At 42.4% G+C, this 23218-nt stretch overlaps 2 protein-coding genes across 2 annotated transcripts; one reads left to right on the top strand and one right to left on the bottom strand.

The window, feature by feature from the left end:
- The first annotated feature begins 1786 nt into the window (after positions 1-1786).
- Positions 1787-5140, top strand: LOC113463720 (BTB/POZ domain-containing protein At2g46260-like). Its single transcript, XM_039131262.1, has 5 exons — positions 1787-2896; positions 4293-4432; positions 4507-4570; positions 4659-4929; positions 5014-5140. The coding sequence occupies exons 1-5, from the start codon at positions 2698-2700 to the stop codon at positions 5138-5140; spliced, it is 801 nt and encodes a 266-aa protein (XP_038987190.1). The 5' UTR covers positions 1787-2697.
- A 13441-nt stretch (positions 5141-18581) lies between these two features.
- Positions 18582-21181, bottom strand: LOC120112786 (pyrophosphate--fructose 6-phosphate 1-phosphotransferase subunit beta 1-like). Its single transcript, XM_039132673.1, has 5 exons — positions 20883-21181; positions 20600-20761; positions 20309-20430; positions 18893-18946; positions 18582-18745 (listed from the first exon to the last, which is right to left on the bottom strand). Exons 1-5 carry the CDS (start codon positions 21058-21060, stop codon positions 18644-18646), a joined length of 618 nt encoding a protein of 205 aa, XP_038988601.1. The 5' UTR covers positions 21061-21181; the 3' UTR covers positions 18582-18643.
- Between the last annotated feature and the right edge of the window lie 2037 nt (positions 21182-23218).

Genomic DNA, 23218 nt, shown 5'->3' with positions numbered 1-23218 from the left:
GATAACTTCTACAGGCTTATGCGTAGGATAACCTCAACGAGCTTACGCATAGGATTTTGTTTAGTAGTCCTATTCTAGGTCATAATCTGTTGGTTAGTCCAAAGTCAAAAAAATAGTGTTATGAAATCTAGAAATCAAGTTAATGAGAATAGATGACATGACATAAGAAACTATTGTTGAATAATTGATTAAATTTGAGATATATATATACAAATATATATATATATATATGTGTGTGTGTGTGTGTGTGTATATATGCTTATTTGATAAGATGGGCTTATGTGCATAAGCTCTCCGAGTATTGATATGGTATTCATTTTATCTGGTATTATTTATTTAATTATTTTTTATTACTTATAGTGCAGTAGTTTGGGATTCTTACTGAGATTCTTATGGTGCAGCGATTTAGAATTCTTACTGCGGTTTTAGAGTCAAAGAAGGTATAGTTTTGAATGGGAGGGACATAGAATTTGTACAGCTAGTAATTAGTTAGCTAGTTATCTCTTTTATTTTGCCGATATCGATGACATCGGAAATTTTATAATTAAATTAGTTGATTATTTGAGGTTAGTAGTTTTATTGGATTAATTTGATTATATTTGTTGGTATTATGTGGATATGATTCATCTTAGGCCTTGCATATCCTCTCGAGCCTTGTCTTAAGGTATATGAGGCTATGTCACGTGGCCGACCCTGGTGGAAGCACTATCGCACGGTCTCCCTTGACCCATACCCCTCGTTCCGAAAACAAATGGAAAATCTACTGAAAGAAATGCACATCCATTCAAGGAATCATCCATGTTTCTCTAACATTTGCTGCTCCTCGCACACTCCATACCATCCTATTACCTGCTCTAAGAAACCTCCCCTCCTCTTCACGAGCGAGGCCCTTAAAACTGGTGCCTGCTTCCGCTATGGTAGCTCAAGGCATCTCAAACCCAACTGCTAAAATCCCATTCCTTGTTTCTGGTGCCTCAACTTCGGCCACTCTATAAAACCATGCAAGACTACACTAATCCATTCAAACAACTCATCTCGCTTCCAGCTTAAAACTACCTTCCCTTGCCAATCATGCAAACTCAACAATCCTCCCACTCAATCATCATGCCCAACCACAAACCTCGCACTAAATCCTTGCAGCAATTCACAGAGGAGATAATAGGCGTTCTTCTTATTTGGGCCCGGTGGCGCTCACTGAATCCTTCGGCCGACCAATAAAGATTGATGATATATCCGCCACCTTGATGCACAGGGCAAGAAAGATTGGTTCTTGCCTTCTTGGACCACCAGGCAATTCTTTGCCAACAAATTCTTCATCTCTTATCCGAACCATGAAGTCTTCCAATCTCTCGTGATAGAATGACACATCCGTAGTGATGGATTCTTATTGACCATCAGTCACTAGGACTAGTTAAAAGGACGCATATTCCATCATCTCCGCAAATATATATTCTATTCTACAATTCTCAACCTTTCGTTATTCTATTGGATAGCTGTTGTAGTCGCTGTTATCCTTTTAGGTTTTGACATCCCCAGCTGAGCTAGTAGATCGAGGAGCCTTCTATGTGAGATCTGACTGGATTTGATGCAATATTCTTCTCTGAAAACCTCTCCAACATTCCAGAGATAGCAGAAGTCATAGTAGATCCTTACACACTCAGTGAAGATCGTAATCAACTATATTGTCGAACAAACCTCCCATTTCGATTGCTTATCCTCCTCCAATGGTGAAAGAAACAATGATGGAAGGATGACTAGGAATTTTGGAGCGGATTGGGAGAAGGCGATCCGGCCGAACCCACACATCATCAAATCCTAGCTGAATTGTTTCCATTGGATGCTAGAAAGCTACACAGCCTCATTTGCTAGTTGAACTGAACCCGATATTCATGAACCAAATACCAAATCAGCTCCTCATCCAGATAGCCTGTCTCCTCTCTCTGATTTTGCATTCATATCTTCCCATATCTGCTACCTGTCCTTTTGATGATGTGATTGGTCACACATGCTTCCTCAAGTTCCTCACATTGCTACTACCTCAAGACTTTCTTGCTTAACTAGGTTGAAGAATCTCAGTAAATTAAAAAAATATATATCATAAATATGAATTGGAATTACTATGAAAAAGGAGTTTGAAATTTCTATCATGATCCAAACTTTTTGAGAAGGAATGATCACTAGGCTTACCATAAGAAGCTTGCAATTTGGAAGCTATCTGTTCTACCCTTTCCCTAAAAAAATAAAGACAATAAAGAATTTTTGAGGAAAATTGATATGGTCACCAAGGAAGATTACCAAATAGTCAAAACCAGAAGGAAATTTAAGTTTCTTAGGTAGCAACATGGAAATTTTGGCGATGCTATTTGGGGAGTTTGTACACTGCTTTAGACTGCTTTCTTCAAATAAAAATTGCGAGGAGCGCCAAGGCTAAATGATCCAACGGTAGATTCGCACGAAGGAAGGTGAATCCTTCTTTCGCGCGAAAGATACAACCGTGCCCCTCGTAGCTGTTGCAACGGTCATCTCCTGGGTGTCAATAGCCGTTTTCTCCCTCATCTTGGCAGGCTTTCCATCTTTCTTTCCCCCTTCTCCTTCCTTCACTCTCTCAGCTACTTCTTGGATTCTGCTTCAGAATCAGGGTTAGATAAAATCAGTGAGATCTCCACTCTCTCTCTCTCTCTCTCGTACCTAGAATCTATGGAGTCACCCAAGGAGAAGATCGAAGGAGATGGAAGGAAGGCCCTGAGTCATTTCAAGAAAAGGGAAGTCATCCATCCTCCAGACAAACCCCTCAGAGTGTGGATTGTTTCGAAGCCGCAACCTGATGACGGGGAGCACATCGGCACAGAAGATTCTCGGAAGTCCGAAGCAGAGATATTGGTTGATTTCAATAATGGTGAATGTTTCATTCTTTCTTGATCTGTATTCTTTCATTCTGTTCGTGAATACGATGAGGATTTGCATTCCTGAAAGATTGTGTTCCCTTTCTCTCAACAGTTTGAAATGCGCCTTTCACATCATCTTCATGATGCACTATAGTTTTTCTCTGCTCCCAAGAAGATAGAGGACTGCTTCTCCTTAGATGAATTCTCCTTTTCATCAGTATCTTCAGTATCTTTTTCTTTTCTCATTTGAAAGGAATCTATATCAATAGGAAATTGTGTGTGGAAGATATGTTAATAGTATAAAAGAATAAAACAAGACTTAAGAAAGCTTGCTTTAATCTTGAGATTTATCTGCAATATTTGAACCCAATTAATATTTCAGTTTTATGACCATTCCGTCATTCGTTTCTTGTTCCTTCATTCCAATTATTCTTTCTTTTCTTCCCTTTTTCAGCAGTGGATGATTAACTAGATTAGTTTTATTATGTAAAGATATTCAGTATAACTATAATCCTCTTGACTAGTCATTTCTTTGAGAAATTACTGGCTGCTTTCCTTTTCCCTTTCTTGGTTTGAAGAAGTTATATTTGTAGGAAAATGGATCTGGTAATTATGCAGACAGCAAGAAGAAGCAGAAGGTTAACAAGGAATGATACCTGAATTTTGAGAATTATTTTGGAAAATTATATAGTATTAGATATTTTAGCTATATGGTCATTCTGCCAAATCTATTGTTTTGAGTGTGTGTGTATTCTTTTTGCTTGTTTAAGATTTATCTGGGATAAAAAGCAATTCATTTCATATCGTTGTTTAATACCGAAAGAAATAATTCAAATGGACCAATATGATCATTGAACAGTTTTCATGATTATGGCAATATTTGGATAAAGGCTAATTAAATGACTAAATATTGTGAAATATAAAATAAGCTAAGAAGCAAGAAGTTAGTTGAAGTAACAGGAAAAAGAGGAAAAACGTTTAGGCAAAGATATTGGCACTTCTCTAAGTTGATGTCTATAAGATCATATCGGCATGTTCATAGTTGCTGTAACTTGGAACTTTGGTTCATCAGCAAAAGGCCAAGTTTGAGCATGCGTTTTGAACTGCTGACTTGTTATTGTCAAAAGGAAAAGAAAACCATATCTAACGGGTTTAGATGCCTAAATTTCATCATATACTGTATTGTGATGTCTAACAGTTTGGCAAATTTTAGATTGCTGCCTTAATACTTGTTGTCTACCCTGCTTCAAGTTATGCTGTCATCATCCATATGCTATTGCCAAATATGAATTAAGATGCCTAAATTAGCTGTAGATTTCAGACTTTTGTAGACTTTGTGGGAAAGAGAATGCAGATGTGCAGTTTCATCCCTCAATAGAATAACTGTTGCACGCTGTGTTACCGCAGGGATTGGGGCTCGGAGTGGTACTTATATTTCGAGGCGGTTAAGGGGTGTAGATTTTTCTACTTCTGGAGATGATTCTGTGGAAGAAGTCATTTATGTGAATTCTGAACTTTTATCCCGGGAAAGCTATCTCTTCTTCAAGGTAGAATCTGATATAAGCTTAATTCCTCATTATATTGTTTAATTCACTCAAACGCCTATTGCTCTCTTTCGAAGTTATTCAATCAAATGAAGACAGGATCACAAGAGGAACCTCTAACCATTCAAATTGAAGCATCTGGTATGTGCTGAAGTATTTTTTTTACTTTAAGGTGACAAAGTCCACCCTGCAATCCGAGTGATAATTTGAATATGGTTTGACGGAACAGAGGAGCATGCCTTAGTCGCGCTTCTGGAGTTCATATATTTTTCCAGCATGCCACCACCTTCTTACGAAGAAATTGTCGATCTGCTGATGACCTCAGACGAGTTCCAGGTTCTTTCATGTGCTATCCAATGCACATACCAGCTAGTGTACAAGCTGAACTCACCATTCTCTTGCTTCGAGCTTTGTCATAAGGTGCAATGGGTCAATGTGAGAGAGTTTCTAGCTGCGGAAGCAATGACTTACGTTACTCAAACTGACAGTGATATAATGAGGTAACTCCTTATCAGTTCGCCTGATAGTTCGGGATAAATCTTTGCTTTCAAGGGACTAATAAAACTTTTGATTCTACCGAGCAGCATTAAGAACGAACTTCTTCGGCAACCATTTTCTCGAATTAAGGCACTCTTCTGCATGGACTATCTTAAGGTTGAATCAGAAGATGTTGTGTATGATTTTGTACTGTGTTGGGCTCAGACACTGTGAGATACTGGGCTGAAGCCGGCAGCCCTAGCCGACTTCAGCCCAACGCCTCTTTTGGAAGGGGCGTAGCAGGGGATCGCGTCTGCGATCCCCTCCTTCTTCTTCGGGCGCAGAGACGCCGCGGGCATCCCGCGGCTGCACCGCGGTCGTCCCGCGTCCACCTCGCGGCCGCACGCACGGCCGCTGATTTCGCCTCCGCCGCAATTCCCGCAACGGAGAGCCGTTGAAATGGGGTGATAAAACCCCCGTTCCTCCTCCTTCGGAGATCACCCGAGCCCTCCTCCCTCTCCTCCGTCTCCTCCTCCTCTTCCCTCCTTCCCTCCTCCTCCTCTCCTTGGTGACCGGCGTGCCCTCCCGGCCGAGCGCTGTCCGAAACCCCGTCGCGAGTCTCCCCTGTTTTGAAATCTTCTTCCTGTCGGAGAGCCCCACCGCCATCGCCGCCACTTGACCGCCGAACTGAGCCACCTGCGGCCGGGATCCGCCGCCTCCATCGTCCACCGGTAGGCCTCTTCTTTGGCTCTTCATTTCGTTGCCATTTACCTTTGATTTCTCCTCTGTTTCGCCCCTACAAACCGAGATCATCTCGGTTGCCCTCCTCCCCGTTAGCCGTCGCAGCGGCCGCCGGCCGCCTCCGCGGCCGGCTGGCCGTCAACCGAGGGGTGGCCTTCGGCCACCTAGCCAGCCCTCTCCCCTCTCCCCTCTCCCTTCTCTTGGTACCCATCTCCCCTGTCCATGGGGAGTTTGGGGAAGATGAAGGCCCATCGTGGGCCGAACTGGGCCAACTTGGGCCTGGTTCACTGTGGGCCCAACTTGGGCCCAGTTCAATAGTGTTGGGCCCAGATGGGCCATAATCTTTTGTGGGCCCAAATCGGGCCTAGTTCAGCCTAGTCCGGGCCCTATTTGGGTCGTACCCTTTTGTGGGCCCAGTCCAAATCTGAAACTCAGTCCAAACCCGAAACCCAGTTCAACTCTGAACTCGAACCCGGAGCTCGAACCCGAACCCGAAACCCGAACCCAAACCCGAACCCGGAATCCGAACCCATTTGGCCAATAAATGAAATTTTGTAGATAAGCCCTTGCCAGTATATTATTTCACAAAAAGGATATTCTGTAATTTATGTTTGGTCCCTATAAGAAAGATTATTACATAAGGCTCCCCAAATATATTTGATTGGTCCCTCCACTAAAGTTTATTATAGAACAGTACCCTGTAATTAAGTATTAGTCCCTGCAATAAATTTTATTGCATAAATAAACCAATTAGAAGCCAACCTTGGGGGCCCTATTTAGCTGGGTCTATGTGGGCCCATTGGACCGTGCCCAATATGGGCCCTATCTGGCCATGCCCATTATGGGCCAACTCTGGACCCTGTTGGGCCGTGACCAATAGTATTATTTTTGGATTTTGCTTAGCTCTGAAATTAATAAGGAATTAATTAAATTTAAACAGGTAAACCTGATCCGTCTATCTGAAGTAGGAATCAAGCGAGAAGATGAAAATAACTTAATACTTCAAGTGTGATTTCTGAATTATTTAATAAACTGATTATGTTTTGATATATGTTTTGCATTCAGTAAAATGGGTCAGACAAGTTAAATTTTATTTGAAAATCATGTTATATGCTCTGAAATCCATGAAATATATTTTTATATATATATGCATTCTCAGCATGGCTATGATCTGTTCTGTTCTGTTCTGGCCCCGCCAATGGGGATTATACGTTGGACCTGTCGACTTGTATCTGTGAGGAACCGATTTCGACACCGTACCACCGGTGATTAGAATAGTGGTATTTGGACACCGTACCACCGGTGCTTAATAATAGTGGTGTTTGGCACCTTGTGCAACCCATGCCACTGGGTTACGTGGCCGTAGCCTATTATGTTGAGATTCTGGTATAAGAGTTTTTGAAAAAATGATAATAAGTTTTGAAAACAACAAAACGATGTTATTTATGATTTATTCCAGACATTATCCTGTATTTTGATCTGATATGCTCTGACCCCACTCTAGGGTATTTTGTTGCTTACTGGGCTAGTGTAGCTCATTATTCTATTTTCTCCATTTTTTCAGATCCAGAGGCTTGATCTCACGGGATTGAGGAGTGCGTTAGATTTTCCGACGATTCCTTCAGTTATTGGTCCTTTAGTTTGATTGATTAAAGTATTTGACTTACGTAAGCATATGTTATTTGAAATTTTGTAAGACTGCTTTTGAATAAATTTAAATAATTATGTCAGTTTTGAATATCTGTATTTGCTTTGATATGATCCGATGCCTTGCACGCCTGTGCGGCCCGCCGTGCGGGCGTGCGGCGTCTGCCACGCCTCGGGCTCGGGGCGTGACAGATTTGGTGGTATCAGAGCTCAGGTTTCAGATTCCTAGGGATTGTGTTTGAAATAGTCAGATGGAGCTTAAGTTTTAGGATCTTTAGGATTCATCGGAAAGTTTGAGAGATGGGTAGACATTAGGCCATTAGACGAAGGCATTTATTTGCTTTTGTTATTGATAAATTTGAGTTATTTTATCATAATTTTGAAATGCTAAAATTAGAATGAAACCTAATTATGGTCGTAACCGAAGTGTGAATAAGCTATTCCGAGAGTATTCTTGGTAGAGCAATTTGTATTTCAAGTTATGATTAATTAGATTTTGACTAAATTAAGTGAAGGAATGTTAATCATGGAATATTATCGTGCAATGTAATTATTTTTGAAGTTCAACTTGATATCAGGTATTGTGGATATTACTTCTAGTTTGAAGTTAATTATTTGGTGGCAAGTTAAGTTTCGTTCATAGGAAGTTGTCTAATGCTTGAACTAGGAGAGATTTTATGATATTCTTCGAGGTTAAAATATGTAGTCGGATCAAACATGAAATTGTTATATATAAGTAAAATATATTTAAGGATGAGACTCAAGAGTTCTTCTTTGGCTCTACTTGGGACTTGAAATTTTATATCTTTTCGTTTTACAATTAAGATTGGTATTTTGATGGGAAGTCAATTAGTACGTCTTGAGAATATTAGAGTATTAAAATATTTTTGGGTTGGTCGAAAATAGGTCCTCTTTGATTTGGAAAAGTTCTTGATGGTTTTTCTTGTTAATGAAAAATTTCGTTGGAAAGTATAGTGTTTCTGATTTTGATCAATATGGATATCATTGTGTTATTAGTAGATTCTTTTATCTGCAATATATATATTAAAAAAAAATGGGAACTATTATTAAAGGGATGAAATAGTTAATGAGTTTGTGGTGTTTTGAATAGATTCTCTAAGTCTAGTAGTTTACAAGATTCCGAAATGTTTGCAGTATTGCAAATAAAAAAATATTTTACTTATTTAAGGAATTGATCTCAATGAAAAATCATAGAGCTTATATCTTGGAGGAATTTCTTGTAAATCTTTGAACCAGATTATTAGATTTGTGTGAGTTAAATATTTATTAATCAAGGCTGTGAGTTGATTGTGGATTTTGTATCACCATATGAGAAATGCAAGTGGGATTTTATGAGAGGCCCAAATAAGTTTAGCCTAAAAGAAAAGATTCGGGATGATTGAGTAAGCTCCTGAGTAAGTTAATCTAGAATCTTTTAATTAACAAAGCTTAGAATAAATATTAACTTGTATAATGGAATTGTCAAGGGAAACTAGGATTGGCTAGTTCAAATTTGGATCTAGAATATGATTACTTGATTATACGATGGGACAAATACGACAACTATCTCAAGGGTTAATCATGACCTAGTGTACTTGGAAAGCAAGGATAAAATTTTGCTTGGATAAAAAAAAAAAAAGAAAAAAATGTTGATGATCTGGGATCATTAAGAAATTTTGGAGAATATTGATCAGAGTTGCGCAGCGAAAGTATGATGGACTGAGTCAATTTAAACTAGTCAAAAATATTGACTGTGTTTTGGTAACATGTTATTATGAAAGACTATGTTGTTCAATAATGAAAGATTTTGTTAATAAGGGAAGGTGTATGCTATTGATTCTCAGGTCAATCATGATAAGATTATGTTATCTCTTGGATAGACTTTGCTATTTTTGGGTATGCTAAGAAAAATTTGAGGATATCATGACCAAGATTGGTTGATTATTGATTAAATATGGTCTAATTTGTTAAGTATCGGAATAAACCATGCATTATTTGCTTCCATCTTATGATTTATAAGTTTAAGTTAAAAGCTTTGCGGCATATTGAATCATAGTATCAATACTTTGTCTTTCCAGACTTGCTTTTGTGATTTGATGCAAATCATTTTTGAGATAAATCGTTGCTACCTAATGATCATCAGTACATGTTCATTTTGCGAATCATATTCTTAGCAATATAATGATTTGACTCTAAGGTTGGTCATTATCTATTGTGGGATCAGCTCCTTACCATAATATGAGCATCAAATTCATTTTATTTCAAGTTCTATCCCAAACACAACTAATTTTAATCAATCCTATTGTGAATCGATCCTGATCCGATCTCGAGTGAACATGCATCAAGATGATAATTTCAGTCTGAGATTTTAGTTAATCTCAGACTGAAATTATCATCTAAAGCTATCTATGTTAATTATCATCGAGTGTTAATCTTGCGAGTTTATATGAAAGTTTTGATAATTGATCTAAAGCTATCTATCACTGATTTTGACCGAGGAGAATGAGAACTTGGATTTGTATTACTCAATAGGCTGAGCATTTCTAAATTTGAAAGGCCTAGATCTCTCAAATTTCGAGGACGAAATTTTCTTAAGGAGGAGAGAATGTGAGATACTGGGCTGAAGCCGGCAGCCCTAGCCGACTTCAGCCCAACGCCTCTTTTGGAAGGGGCGTAGCAGGGGATCGCGTCTGCGATCCCCTCCTTCTTCTTCGGGCGCAGAGACGCCGCGGGCATCCCGCGGCTGCACCGCGGTCGTCCCGCGTCCACCTCGCGGCCGCACGCACGGCCGCTGATTTCGCCTCCGCCGCAATTCCCGCAACGGAGAGCCGTTGAAATGGGGTGATAAAACCCCCGTTCCTCCTCCTTCGGAGATCACCCGAGCCCTCCTCCCTCTCCTCCGTCTCCTCCTCCTCTTCCCTCCTTCCCTCCTCCTCCTCTCCTTGGTGACCGGCGTGCCCTCCCGGCCGAGCGCTGTCCGAAACCCCGTCGCGAGTCTCCCCTGTTTTGAAATCTTCTTCCTGTCGGAGAGCCCCACCGCCATCGCCGCCACTTGACCGCCGAACTGAGCCACCTGCGGCCGGGATCCGCCGCCTCCATCGTCCACCGGTAGGCCTCTTCTTTGGCTCTTCATTTCGTTGCCATTTACCTTTGATTTCTCCTCTGTTTCGCCCCTACAAACCGAGATCATCTCGGTTGCCCTCCTCCCCGTTAGCCGTCGCAGCGGCCGCCGGCCGCCTCCGCGGCCGGCTGGCCGTCAACCGAGGGGTGGCCTTCGGCCACCTAGCCAGCCCTCTCCCCTCTCCCCTCTCCCCTCTCCCTTCTCTTGGTACCCATCTCCCCTGTCCATGGGGAGTTTGGGGAAGATGAAGGCCCATCGTGGGCCGAACTGGGCCAACTTGGGCCTGGTTCACTGTGGGCCCAACTTGGGCCCAGTTCAATAGTGTTGGGCCCAGATGGGCCATAATCTTTTGTGGGCCCAAATCGGGCCTAGTTCAGCCTAGTCCGGGCCCTATTTGGGTCGTACCCTTTTGTGGGCCCAGTCCAAATCTGAAACTCAGTCCAAACCCGAAACCCAGTTCAACTCTGAACTCGAACCCGGAGCTCGAACCCGAACCCGAAACTCGAACCCAAACCCGAACCCGGAATCCGAACCCATTTGGCCAATAAATGAAATTTTGTAGATAAGCCCTTGCCAGTATATTATTTCACAAAAAGGATATTCTGTAATTTATGTTTGGTCCCTATAAGAAAGATTATTACATAAGGCTCCCCAAATATATTTGATTGGTCCCTCCACTAAAGTTTATTATAGAACAGTACCCTGTAATTAAGTATTAGTCCCTGCAATAAATTTTATTGCATAAATAAACCAATTAGAAGCCAACCTTGGGGGCCCTATTTAGCTGGGTCTATGTGGGCCCATTGGACCGTGCCCAATATGGGCCCTATCTGGCCATGCCCATTATGGGCCAACTCTGGACCCTGTTGGGCCGTGACCAATAGTATTATTTTTGGATTTTGCTTAGCTCTGAAATTAATAAGGAATTAATTAAATTTAAACAGGTGAACCTGATCCGTCTATCTGAAGTAGGAATCAAGCGAGAAGATGTAAGTAACTTAATACTTCAAGTGTGATTTCTGAATTATTTAATAAACTGATTATGTTTTGATATATGTTTTGCATTCAGTAAAATGGGTCAGACAAGTTAAATTTTATTTGAAAATCATGTTATATGCTCTGAAATCCATGAAATATATTTTTATATATATATATGCATTCTCAGCATGGCTATGATCTGTTCTGTTCTGTTCTGGCCCCGCCAATGGGGATTATACGTTGGACCTGTCGACTTGTATCTGTGAGGAACCGATTTCGACACCGTACCACCGGTGATTAGAATAGTGGTATTTGGACACCGTACCACCGGTGCTTAATAATAGTGGTGTTTGGCACCTTGTGCAACCCATGCCACTGGGTTACGTGGCCGTAGCCTATTATGTTGAGATTCTGGTATAAGAGTTTTTGAAAAAATGATAATAAGTTTTGAAAACAACAAAACGATGTTATTTATGATTTATTCCAGACATTATCCTGTATTTTGATCTGATATGCTCTGACCCCACTCTAGGGTATTTTGTTGCTTACTGGGCTAGTGTAGCTCATTATTCTATTTTCTCCATTTTTTCAGATCCAGAGGCTTGATCTCACGGGATTGAGGAGTGCGTTAGATTTTCCGACGATTCCTTCAGTTATTGGTCCTTTAGTTTGATTGATTAAAGTATTTGACTTACGTAAGCATATGTTATTTGAAATTTTGTAAGACTGCTTTTGAATAAATTTAAATAATTATGTCAGTTTTGAATATCTGTATTTGCTTTGATATGATCCGATGCCTTGCACGCCTGTGCGGCCCGCCGTGCGGGCGTGCGGGCGTGCGGGCGTGCGGCGTCTGCCGCGCCTCGGGCTCGGGGCGTGACAGACACACTACCCAAAACCAGAAGACCACTGCACTGCCAAGGAACTGCACCTGGAACGCCTCATCCGCTTCATTTACCTGACACGCCAAAAGCTGGAAGACGCCCTCCAATGCGACTTCTTCTACCCTGAATCCGTATCCGGGGCTATCATCGAGGCCCTGGCTTTCAAGGTCAGGGAGACATACAGACGCAGACTCCCCAGGGGGTGGTGGTCGAGCGACCAATTTCTTGAGCGGCGTTACAGGCGCACGCCCATAGCAGTCAACAGGCTCTGGTTCCCAGAATTCGACCGCTGCGAAGTGTACTTCAGCCTCGCTAATTCTGAGCTGCTAGATATGTTTCACTCCTTGGGCAGAAGGGAGTCCGAGGACTTCCAGTTTGGCCACCAACTACTAAGTCTTGTGGCTTCCTGCAAAGAGGTTAGAAGGACATTCTTTTTTGATCTGAGCATCACTGCGAAGGCAGAAATCCTGGACGAGAATGCCTACGCCACAAGGTTTATGGTACGTACTGGGGTGGAGTGGCTTGAGATGGGCACGGGCGCCTTTATTCCTGCTGGACAGGAAAATGCCGGAGGTAATGACCTTCTCCCTGGGTTCTGGACCCAACTTCTTAGCAGGACCTGCCCTTTTATACTCGGTGACATTCTTCATTTATGTGTGGAGATCACTTGCAAACGGTGAGACAGATCTTGTGCAAGTTGAATTATAGGAAGAATTGGCTTCCCACGGCAAACTTAGAATGGTGGCAGTACTCTCAATTTGCTGAATTAAGCAGTCCATGCAGGAAATTTCTGAACGGAGAGATAAATATATTCTTGCATTGTAATTAAACTACAGAAAAAATCTAGCTACTAATTTGTGTTAAACGAGTTCCCATGCTTTTCTATTGCCCCTGTTTCCTGTCTCTCTATGACAGGAGTTTATTAGGACTTCCAAAAAGGTACAATGCGCCTCCGATCGAGCTCGTCATATTCCTGTCTTCATGTACCCCTCTTCATCATTTCTTTGATCACAATAAAGTCATGGCAGGAGCCACAAGTGGATTGGGTTGGATGGGGAATCTGGGCCAATCCAAACCCAGTCCATATTCTAAATCGGGTCTAATCAGCATTTCTCTCTTCCCTCCTAGTTTCACAGCTGACTCCTTCCGATTTCGGAGCATGAAGAGGGTGAGTTTAAAACCTCTACAATATGTGTTTGCATGGGCGACAAATCGCCCATCTTAGAAATGGATAGCTATTGTCCATTGTGTTCGCATGCCAGCATGATGTCTGGCAGCCATCCATTCTCGAGATTCCAAATATGCACTGTCTTCTGCGGTGCAAAGCATGCACCACGGAGGATCCCAGCTTGAAGTGAGCCTATTATCTAGCCTATTGTACCTCAACTTGTTCTTCTAGCAAAGTCAAGGCCCAAGAAGTTGTTAAGGAAGTCCAGCTAGGTTGACCACACTCTATACAAAGGAAAAAAAGTATTCCAAGCGTGCTACTGACTCAAAGCCAATCTTCCGTTGAATGAGCTACCTATTGAGGTATTGGTTATATGGGGATGCGAGTATGGATTCACTTTTGAAAGAATAGAGAGTGGAGTTGGTTATAAACATATCAGGTTGGTCAGGTGATTGTGCTCGACTGGCTAGGTCAATTCGAGCAAGGAGGATTCAATGGTAAAGATCAAAAAGTAGTCAAAACTAGTTGGGATTAAAGTAATGGACCAGTCTACCGTCCGGATATCAAGACGGTGCAGTGCGTCCACCTAGGGATCAACTTAGATCCGAGTAAAAAGGAAGCCAGGGATTTGAACTAAAATTCCTAGGTCTGGCTTAGAGAGAGAAAGAAGCTTAGAGAGAGAATCTTGGTCCAAGTCCTGATCTGATGCTAATCACGGGCCTGGATTGAGTGGTTCGGGTCGACCATTTGGGGAGATGTCTAGATCTAATCAGAATGTGGGCTTGCATAGAGAGAGAAAGAGAGACGATCTAAGGCAAGTTGTGTTTTTGAGCCTGATCTATTTAGTTTCGAGCTGAATCCACTAAGTTAGGTCCAATTAGAGGCTTGGCTTATTCAATCCAGTTTGACCAAAATAGAAAAAGAGAAAGTTGGCCTGGGTCGACTGCATAAATCAATGTATCTAGTCCACAAGTCAATTAAAGAGAGACAAAGAGGGTTTTCCTTCTCTCTCTCTTTTTTTGACCCAAATTGAACAGACTTGCCCACAATGGATATATAGAGCCCAACAGGGCCCACAATAGATGCATAGGGCCCAACAAGGCCCAAAAGGATACAACCCGCAATGAATGAATAGGCCCCAACAGGGCCCAAGAGAAATACGGTCCACCATAGACAGCCCAACAGGACAATAAGGCCCGAACTCGGCCCATGATGGACACAACCCAACAGAGTGAATAGGGTTGAACTTGGCCCATAATGGATATGGCCTAACAGGGTGAACAAGGCCCAATAGGTATACGACCTACAACAGATACGACCCAATAGGATGAATAGGGCCTGAACTCGGCCCACAATGGACACAACCCAACAAGGCCCAAAATGATTAAATCGAGTCCAAATTTGGCCCACAATGGGCATGGCCTGCTGGGCCCAAATTTGGCCGACAATGGGCACGAACCAACAGGGCCCAAAATAGATGAATACGGCCCAAGCAGATGAAACAGCCCAACACGACCCAATTGGATAAACTCAACCAAAGTAGATGAAATGGCCCAACACGGCCCAAGTAGATGAGACGGCCCAATTGGATAAATAGAGGGAATCTTCATCATTTTTTTCCCACTTGGCCCAAAATGTGGTGGACACGGCCCAAGAGTGTTCCTTCAACCCGTTGAGAAAACAAGGACGAAGCGGGAAGAGAAGGAAGAGAGGGAGGTGATGTTCGAAGGTCCGGCATTGGCCAGGCCTGGGTGGCCGGAGGTCCGGCACGGTGGAACCGGTGACAGAGGCGGCGGATACTGCGGTGGCAGGCAGCAGAAGTGGGAAACGACCAGCGGGAAGGAAAACCGAGACAGTCTTAGTTTGGGGCCAGAATAGAGGAAGAAGAACAACTTTACAAAATGAAAAATAGAGAAGAATATGGAAGGGAAGCTCATCGGCAATCGACGGAGGCAAAGGACCTCGGCCGCGGCTGCTCAACCGGTGGCGACTAGTGGCGACAACGCTCGAAATAGGGAGCAATCAAAGGAACAGAGCAATCGTGGAGAACTTTGGATGGAGCTTGGCCGGGGTGGCACGCCGACCACCTGAGAAGGAGGAGGAGGGAGGAGTGGGAGGAGAGTGCTTGGAGATGGTGGCTCGGTGGCAGAGGAAGGGGGGATTTATAGAAAAACATTTTTGAACGGCTCACCGCCGTGATTTCCATGGCGGTTGAGCGTGATCGGCAGCCGCTCAAGCGGCCGTGGGGCGGCTCCGAAATGGTCTCAGTGCCTCCGCTCGCGTCTCGCCCAAGAAAACTGGAGCAGAGGATCGTGATCCTCTGTTCTGGCTTGCGCCATGGGCTGAAGACGGCAGTCCCTGCCGGCTTCAGCCCATTATTCTCGCATATTGTGTGCATCTTCCTCCCCATACACGTGGGACTGCCGGCTTCAGCCCATTATTCTCACATATTGTGTGCATCTTCCTCCCCATACACATCAAACATTTGAAATACAAAGCTTCTCTATATCATGGGCGGCCAATACTCCTAAGAAAGGAGTAGGAACCCAAAAGCACACAACAAACATTATAATCAGCAAGATGATCTGCCTTCAGCCAATCCCCCTTTCCTCTATGCATCCCCCTCCTTCAAAAACTTGGTACAAAGTCCACAATGAAATAAAAATAATAACTCAGTATCCAACCCAGTTGTTGAACAACCCAGTCATGTTGAAGCTGCCTTTGGCTCATCGAGCAGTTTCTTTGCAAGAGGATGCAATGCAACAGCTCCATATTGAGGGCTCGAATACTTCTTATAAACCACCTTCAGCTCACTCTCTGCTGCCAGGGAATGAAATCTCACTTAATGTTGTGCACAATCCCTGTGTCCAGACATGTTGAATTGGTTCAGTTATCGTGCCCAATGGAGAAACTAAATGGAGAAAGAGCAAACACTTGTCAGCTAAGATAGGTAAATTGTCTTCTACATAACCCACCACGGATAACTGATCTTCAGCATCCAAAGCATCGATATCTTGAACCAGATCCTTTGGTTCATCAACAATCCCACAAGCAGCCTGAAATGAAATTTCAATGCACGCAAGAAATTTAATGATTAATCTTTATTTAATAATAACATTCAGTCCATGACTAGACATTATGATACAAGGAAAATGGGTTCATTGAGGGGGAAAATGATAGAGATCATCATTTATACCTCCTTAGCAGCAACGTATTAGACGTTCTAGGAAGTAACTAAACTTCCTGAAAAAATTTCCAATGTCTCCAAGTGCTTTTCGGTTCTTTCCATTACCTCCAATGCCAAAAGTTGTGCATTCCATCAATGCCAATTTGTTGTGCATTGATGTCCAAGACCAAAAGTTTTTTATCATAGTTTGTTCTAGGAATGGAGCTTTCGAAGCCAGCATCCCGAGTAGGAGAATAATCATTCTAATCACTGAGTAGGAGAATACTGAACATATTTCGATGAAGATGGAAAAACATAGTTTCTGTTCTATTTGCGCATCCATAGATGCAGCTGTATGCGAATTCATGTTTTGGCACAAATATATCAAATATAGATTGCTTGTTAATTGAAGCAGTGGATGAAGAGGCAATCCCTACAAAAAAAGAAAAAAAAGTTCTTTTTGTTCCTAGCAGCTCATTTGCATGAGATGTCAATAGCCTTTGCATGAACCATTAAGCCCGTTTCTTGTGATAGTTTATATGAAAAGCCATTATGTTACTAATATGTCAAAACTGTTATGAAATTTAACTTAGAAAAAATCAAGGGCACCCCTCCAAGTTTGAGCCATTTACACTTTGACCTCAAAAGTTTAAAATGTATTAATTAGCCACTAAAACTTTAAATTCATTACAATGTGGCACTTTGAGATTTGTGCATGCAAATACTTTACAAACAAAGAGTTTTGAGATCTGTACGGAAAATTGGATCATAGTCATAGTACTTTGAGATTAGTGTAGATAGATGGATAATAAAGAACAGAGCTCTTTAAGATCTATGCAGAAAAATAGAACATAGTCATAGTGCTTTGGGATTAGTGCAGGTAGATTGATAACAAAGAATAGAGTTCTTTGAGATCTGTGCATGTAGATGGATGATTGAGGCTGGAGTAATTTAAGATCTATGCTAGCAAATGAATGACAAAGAATGGAGCACTTTAAAATCTATGCAGGTAAATGAGTGATAGATAATGGAATGCTTTGAGATTTATGTAGATAGATGAATGAAAGAGAATGGAATGCTTTATGATCTATATAGGTGGATGGATTATAAAGGATGGAATACTTTAATATCTGTGCATGTAGATCAATGACAAAAAGACAACCACTTTGAATCAAGGGTATTTTTGTCTTTTTTATGCACCATTAACGGTGTTAGAGTCCAGATAGATGATTAGGCCATATTGCAATAAATTTAAACTTTTGGTGACTAATTGATACTTGATGCAAACATGCTCTCAAAAGATGAAACTAGTGATATCAAGTTCTTGTAGATAGTGATGAGGTACATTTGGCATTAATGTTCTTACACTACAAAAGAAATAGTATTTTCCGGCGCTTTCTAGAGCTTTTACCGACGCTTATAAGCGTCAGTACTTTCTAATCCAACGCGTCCAAAAGCGTCACGAAACTGTCGGGCAGGTGGGCGTGGATAATTTTCGTTCCGACGCTTTTCGCCTGCGTCGGCATTACCTTACCTTTACCGACGCTTTAAAGCGTCGGCAAAGGCTTTATATCCGACGATTTTAAGCGTCGGCAAAGGATTTATGCGTCGGTGTGCATGGGATTACCGACGCTTTTATGCGTCGGCGTTACCTTACCTTTACCGACGCTTTAAAGCGTCGGCAAAGGCTTTATATCCGATTACCTTTACCGACGCTTGAAAGCGTCGGTAAAGGCTTAAAATCTTCTTATGCGCCTGTGCCGGGATAATGTTATTGCCAACGCTTTTAAGCGTCGGCAATAGAGATTTTTTTTAAAAAAAAATCATAAAAAGAAATGTGAAACCTGTATACAAATTTATAAAACAAATTTTTCCAGCACAGCAAACACACAATATTATCCCATCACAAAAGTCACATCACAAACAAAATTTTTTATTAAAAGCTAATCATATTATCATATTTGATTACATTGTACTTTAAAAATATTAAAAACATACATAGCAAATTCCTAAATAAACAGTCTACGAGGTCTCAAGGGTCGACGGCATCATCATCTCTACGAGTAGAAGTATCAGCAATCACAACAAGTCCATCCAAATCAAGTTTCAAGGCTGTCTCTTCAGCTTGCTTAAACTGATGCATATGAACATAAGAGAGCATCAGTCAGTTAAAAAATGAGAAGAATGAAAATTTAAAATCAATAAACAGGGTAAAAATGGCTCACAATAGATACTGCATTTATTCAAGAGGTATTTGTAGATACATATAGACAATAAGCACCTGTTCTGGAGTTTCAATTTTGTCCCTTCCACTGCAGATCATATCAAATCCACCCTATTTTCATATCAAAACCACAAAATTGAAGTCAAATAACTTACTTCCAAAAAAAAAAAAAAAAGATGCAATTATAAACTACATAAAGGTCATTACTGTTTAAGTAAATGCTTGCATGAAACAAGTGTGCAAGGAATCAACGTACTGGGTGCTACCTGGCTAAATATTTGTATGCATAGGCCACCAACTAGACTGTAACTCAACAGTCAAACAGCTGATTAGCATTCATAGCATGATAGCACATGGTGTTGTATCAACAGAACCACTAGCACAAATAGGCATGAACAAATATGGAGCACCACCACAATTACCGTTATGGAATGTTAAGATGAGCAAATTTTATCTGAGGACTATGTTGAATAATGCAAGAGTACATTTGTTTCTGATACTCCGTAGTTTTACCTTGATTACAAATACATCATGTCTTTCCATATACACTTTAATAGTTTAGTTTCCGTGCTGCCTTCTCAAAGAATTTTACGTTCAAACAATAACTTTCGCAATCTAGAAGTGAATATTTTCCCTTCCTCTCCAACCAATGTATGTTACTTTTCATTTCAATAAAAGCACCCAATAATTCACACTTCTTCGATGTTTATTATCTAGCCCCTTTGGTTTTCACAGCAATACTCACATGTCATGCCAACTTAAAACAATCATGGCCAGTCCCAATCATGATAAGAAAGGTAAAAGTTTGCCATTAGGTTCACAGCCAGTTGTTAAAAAAAAAAAAATCCAAACTATCAAATGGATCCAAATTTGATATTCACAACTGCAAGTGCATCACTTGTTTTATCTAAAGGTAGTGCTAAATAGAAATGCTTGGAAAAAGAGGATTAAATAGAAATGCTTGCAAGTGCATCACCAATCATTATGAACCATCACCAAGCTTATTGGAGGCAACTGAGCCTCACAGTGTCAAACCAACAACAGGGAGCAAATCTATTGTATTTTATTGGCATCATAATACTTAGGTACAATATTTAGGCACAATGGCATTCCTTACAAACCATAAGCTTTACTTTGCACAGACTAATCCTCTTTTTTTTTTCTTCAGTTTTTTTCTCTATTTAAACTTACAGATTCTGGACAACAGTAACAAAAAAAGCTAAACATCTATTAAAAAGCAAGCAAGAAAGAAAGACCACAAATACTCCTATCCAAAACTAGGTTAGAAAAATCAGCATCATCATTCCTCAAACATATTTTTTCCCATAAGATTATTGTCTAATCAAGGTAAGCACGTGTGAATAGTATATTAATGTGAAATTCAAGAGAGAGAAGAGGGAAAACGGTCTATAAACCCTGTAGCATAGAAAGATGCGGTTGGTTAATCCAGAACTATTAGGGCGAGCCAGATACCTGATTTCTATAAGGATAGATGTACTCTGAAGTGAGCTCCATGTATTTGCATTTCATGATCCCTGCTGGACCTCCCTTGAATCCGTACAGCGTGCTCCCCTTGGCTCGATCCTGCAAGTAATCTACCATGACGACAAAAAAGATGAGGAAACCAAGAAATTAATCCATCACACAATCAACCAAAAGCACACCAAAAAAAAAATCATCCATGACCACAAAAGGATATAGAAAGAAATCAATCAATCAATAAGGGGTAAAAATCCAAAAGAAACAATGAAACGAAGCGCTCACCAAAGATCCCAGAGATGACATTGTGCCCACCGGGAGCCTGGCCTCCAGAGAGCACCACTCCGACCTTAAGACTCCCAGCCATCTCCGAAGGAGCGGAACCCGTCGGAACTAGCGTGGCGGAGGGCTGGCCGAAAAGATTAGGAAACAGCTTCTTGATCTCATCTGCAATCGATATCGTCACAAGCATGACAATCAAAACACAGACCATCATTGGCCTCAGATCGATCGATATAGATCTCAATCAAGTCATAAGGGGGAGAGAGAAAACAGGGGAGACAGATACCGGGGTTCCCGGCGGCGGAGCTCAGAGGGCCGTCCACGATCTTGAAGGGTCCCCTAACGACGGAGGGGAGGGGGAGGGAGTGGTTGAGGCGGCTAGTCTGCACCTCGCTGTACACCGCCGCGAGGCGGCCGGGCGACGGCCCCTTGCCGCCGTTGGCGAGGATGGAGTTCGCAGCCATCCGCGGAGATCGAGAAAGATGATGAGATGAGAGCAAGCGACGGAGAAGATATATCACTTTGTATAGTGTGCTTACGGTCCTTTTATAGCAGGGGGAGAGGGAGCAGGGTGGGATCGGTTAGGGTTATCATCACGGAGTTATCCGACGTTATATGATCAGGATTCAGGGGGTGAGGGAGAAAGTCTAGGGCTCAAGCCTCGAGCTATGAACCACCAGTTATATGAGCGGAGGTGAGGCAACGCTCGATCTATGAACCGGAGAGGAGGGAGGAGGCTTGAGGGAGAATCGGGAGGCGGAGAGGCGGAAATGCTAGGGCTCGATCGGGTGGGTACTCAGGGAGGCGGAGAGGCGGAAAAGGATTCCAGGCTAGGGATCGATCGGGAGAGGAGGAAGCTACCGACGCTTCTTTGAAGCGTGAGGATATGTGGCGCTTGGGGTATTTTTTCCCGACGCTAGTGAATAGCGTCGGCAAAAAAGGGTCGGCTTTTCCCACATTTCCTGTAGTGTTAAGTGTCAAAATATCCATCAACTTTGACACTAAAATATCAAGAATCATGCCATTAAAATATGCATTGAGTGTTGCTAATACTCATAAACCCAAGAACTGCAACTTTAAAATTCAGAGCTACCGTACTGGGACTGAGGATCGCCATCTGAATCATTCACGTGAAAGAGCTGACATTGACGTGAAAGAGCAAGTTCTAAGACGACGTGTTATTGCAGGTATAGATAGAGGTGCAAATGGGTCGGATTGGATTATAAGTGATCCTGACCCAACTCAGATTCTTATTCGGGTTTTAATTTTGGCCTCAGACATGATCCAATAAAAGATTGGGCTAGATCGGGTTGGATCCATGACTATAATTTTTGATCTAATGGGTCATTCGGGTCGGATCAGGTTCTTATATAACCTGGACCTGACCCAACTATTCGGGTTTGAGTTGGTCCGGATCGGTACCGGGTCAACCCCAGGTCTGGGTCCTAGGTATTGTTTTTGAAGAACAAGTGAAGACTTTATGGAGCTTCCAAACCAAGCAAATCCATGGACGATGCCAGCAGAGTCGGCTAGGCGGGCGGGGCGGCTGTCGAGGGAGCGGCGAGCATCGTCGATAGCGGCAACGGTGTCAACGACAATGGGACCGAGGAGGAGGATGATGAGGATGATGACGAAGAGGGAGGCGATGTTGTCGGCGAGGAGGAGGAGGAAGGCCTAGATGAAGGTGACCATAAGGTGGCGCTAGACCTTGGGGAAGATGGAGAGGAGCTTGGGGAAGGAGAGCTTCTTGGCTGTGTGGATGGAGGTGATGGAGTAGACGACGACAGAGGTGGAAGGGATAGAGAGGATGAGGAAGGCAAGGAGGTAGGCAGCCTTGAAGAGGAGGAAGGTGAACCATTCGAACGAGAGGCAGAAGAGGATGCTGGATTTGGAGGGGGAGCCAGGGGACATCATCGAGGGTGTCCTCATTGCGGTCAATCTTGGAGAAGAGGAGGTGGGAGACGTAGATGTGAGCGAGGTAGAGGATGGAGAGGGGGAGGACAAGGGCGAGGGCGATCTCGGAGAAGATACGTCACCAGGAGAGCACGATCTTAGACGCATCTTGACACCAGATCCATGCTAGGGTTATGATTAGGGTTTCTTTATGTGGGGAGATTGGGGAAGAATTAGGGGAGAGAGATATAAGGAGATGGAGTATTTTGGGGACGAAGAGGGAATGGTGGGCAGGTGGAGGACTTTGGATTTGGGGGATTGCCCTAATCTTCTATCTAAATTGGTTATAGAATCAACCGTTAGATATTAATCTAATGGCCAGCAAATTTTAAGCAGTTTGTACCAGCGGCCCATAGGCCCAAATAATTTTACAGATTCAGTTCAAATCGATCAAGTTGGGTCGTAGGATTGAAAATCTGAAATTATCCAAATTTTAATTGGGTCGGTCAAGTCAGGTTGGATCTGAATTCAATAAACCCAAATCTGACTTAAAAAATAGAACGAGTACAATTTTAGGACCTAACCGGCCTCACGGGTCCTCCAAAATGGGTTGGGTCGGGTCTAAGCGGGTCGGGTTGGGTTGGGTCACGGGTCAACCCAACCCATTTGCAGCCTTATACATAAAGATTCAATTGAGCAATTACTCAGAGAGAGAGAGAGGCTACTTGG

Source organism: Phoenix dactylifera, chromosome 1 (assembly GCF_009389715.1).
Source record: "Phoenix dactylifera cultivar Barhee BC4 chromosome 1, palm_55x_up_171113_PBpolish2nd_filt_p, whole genome shotgun sequence".
Classification (NCBI taxonomy): Eukaryota; Viridiplantae; Streptophyta; class Magnoliopsida; order Arecales; family Arecaceae; genus Phoenix; species Phoenix dactylifera.
The sequence above is the reverse complement of the archived record's forward strand: the minus strand, read 5'-3'. Positions and strand labels throughout refer to the sequence as shown.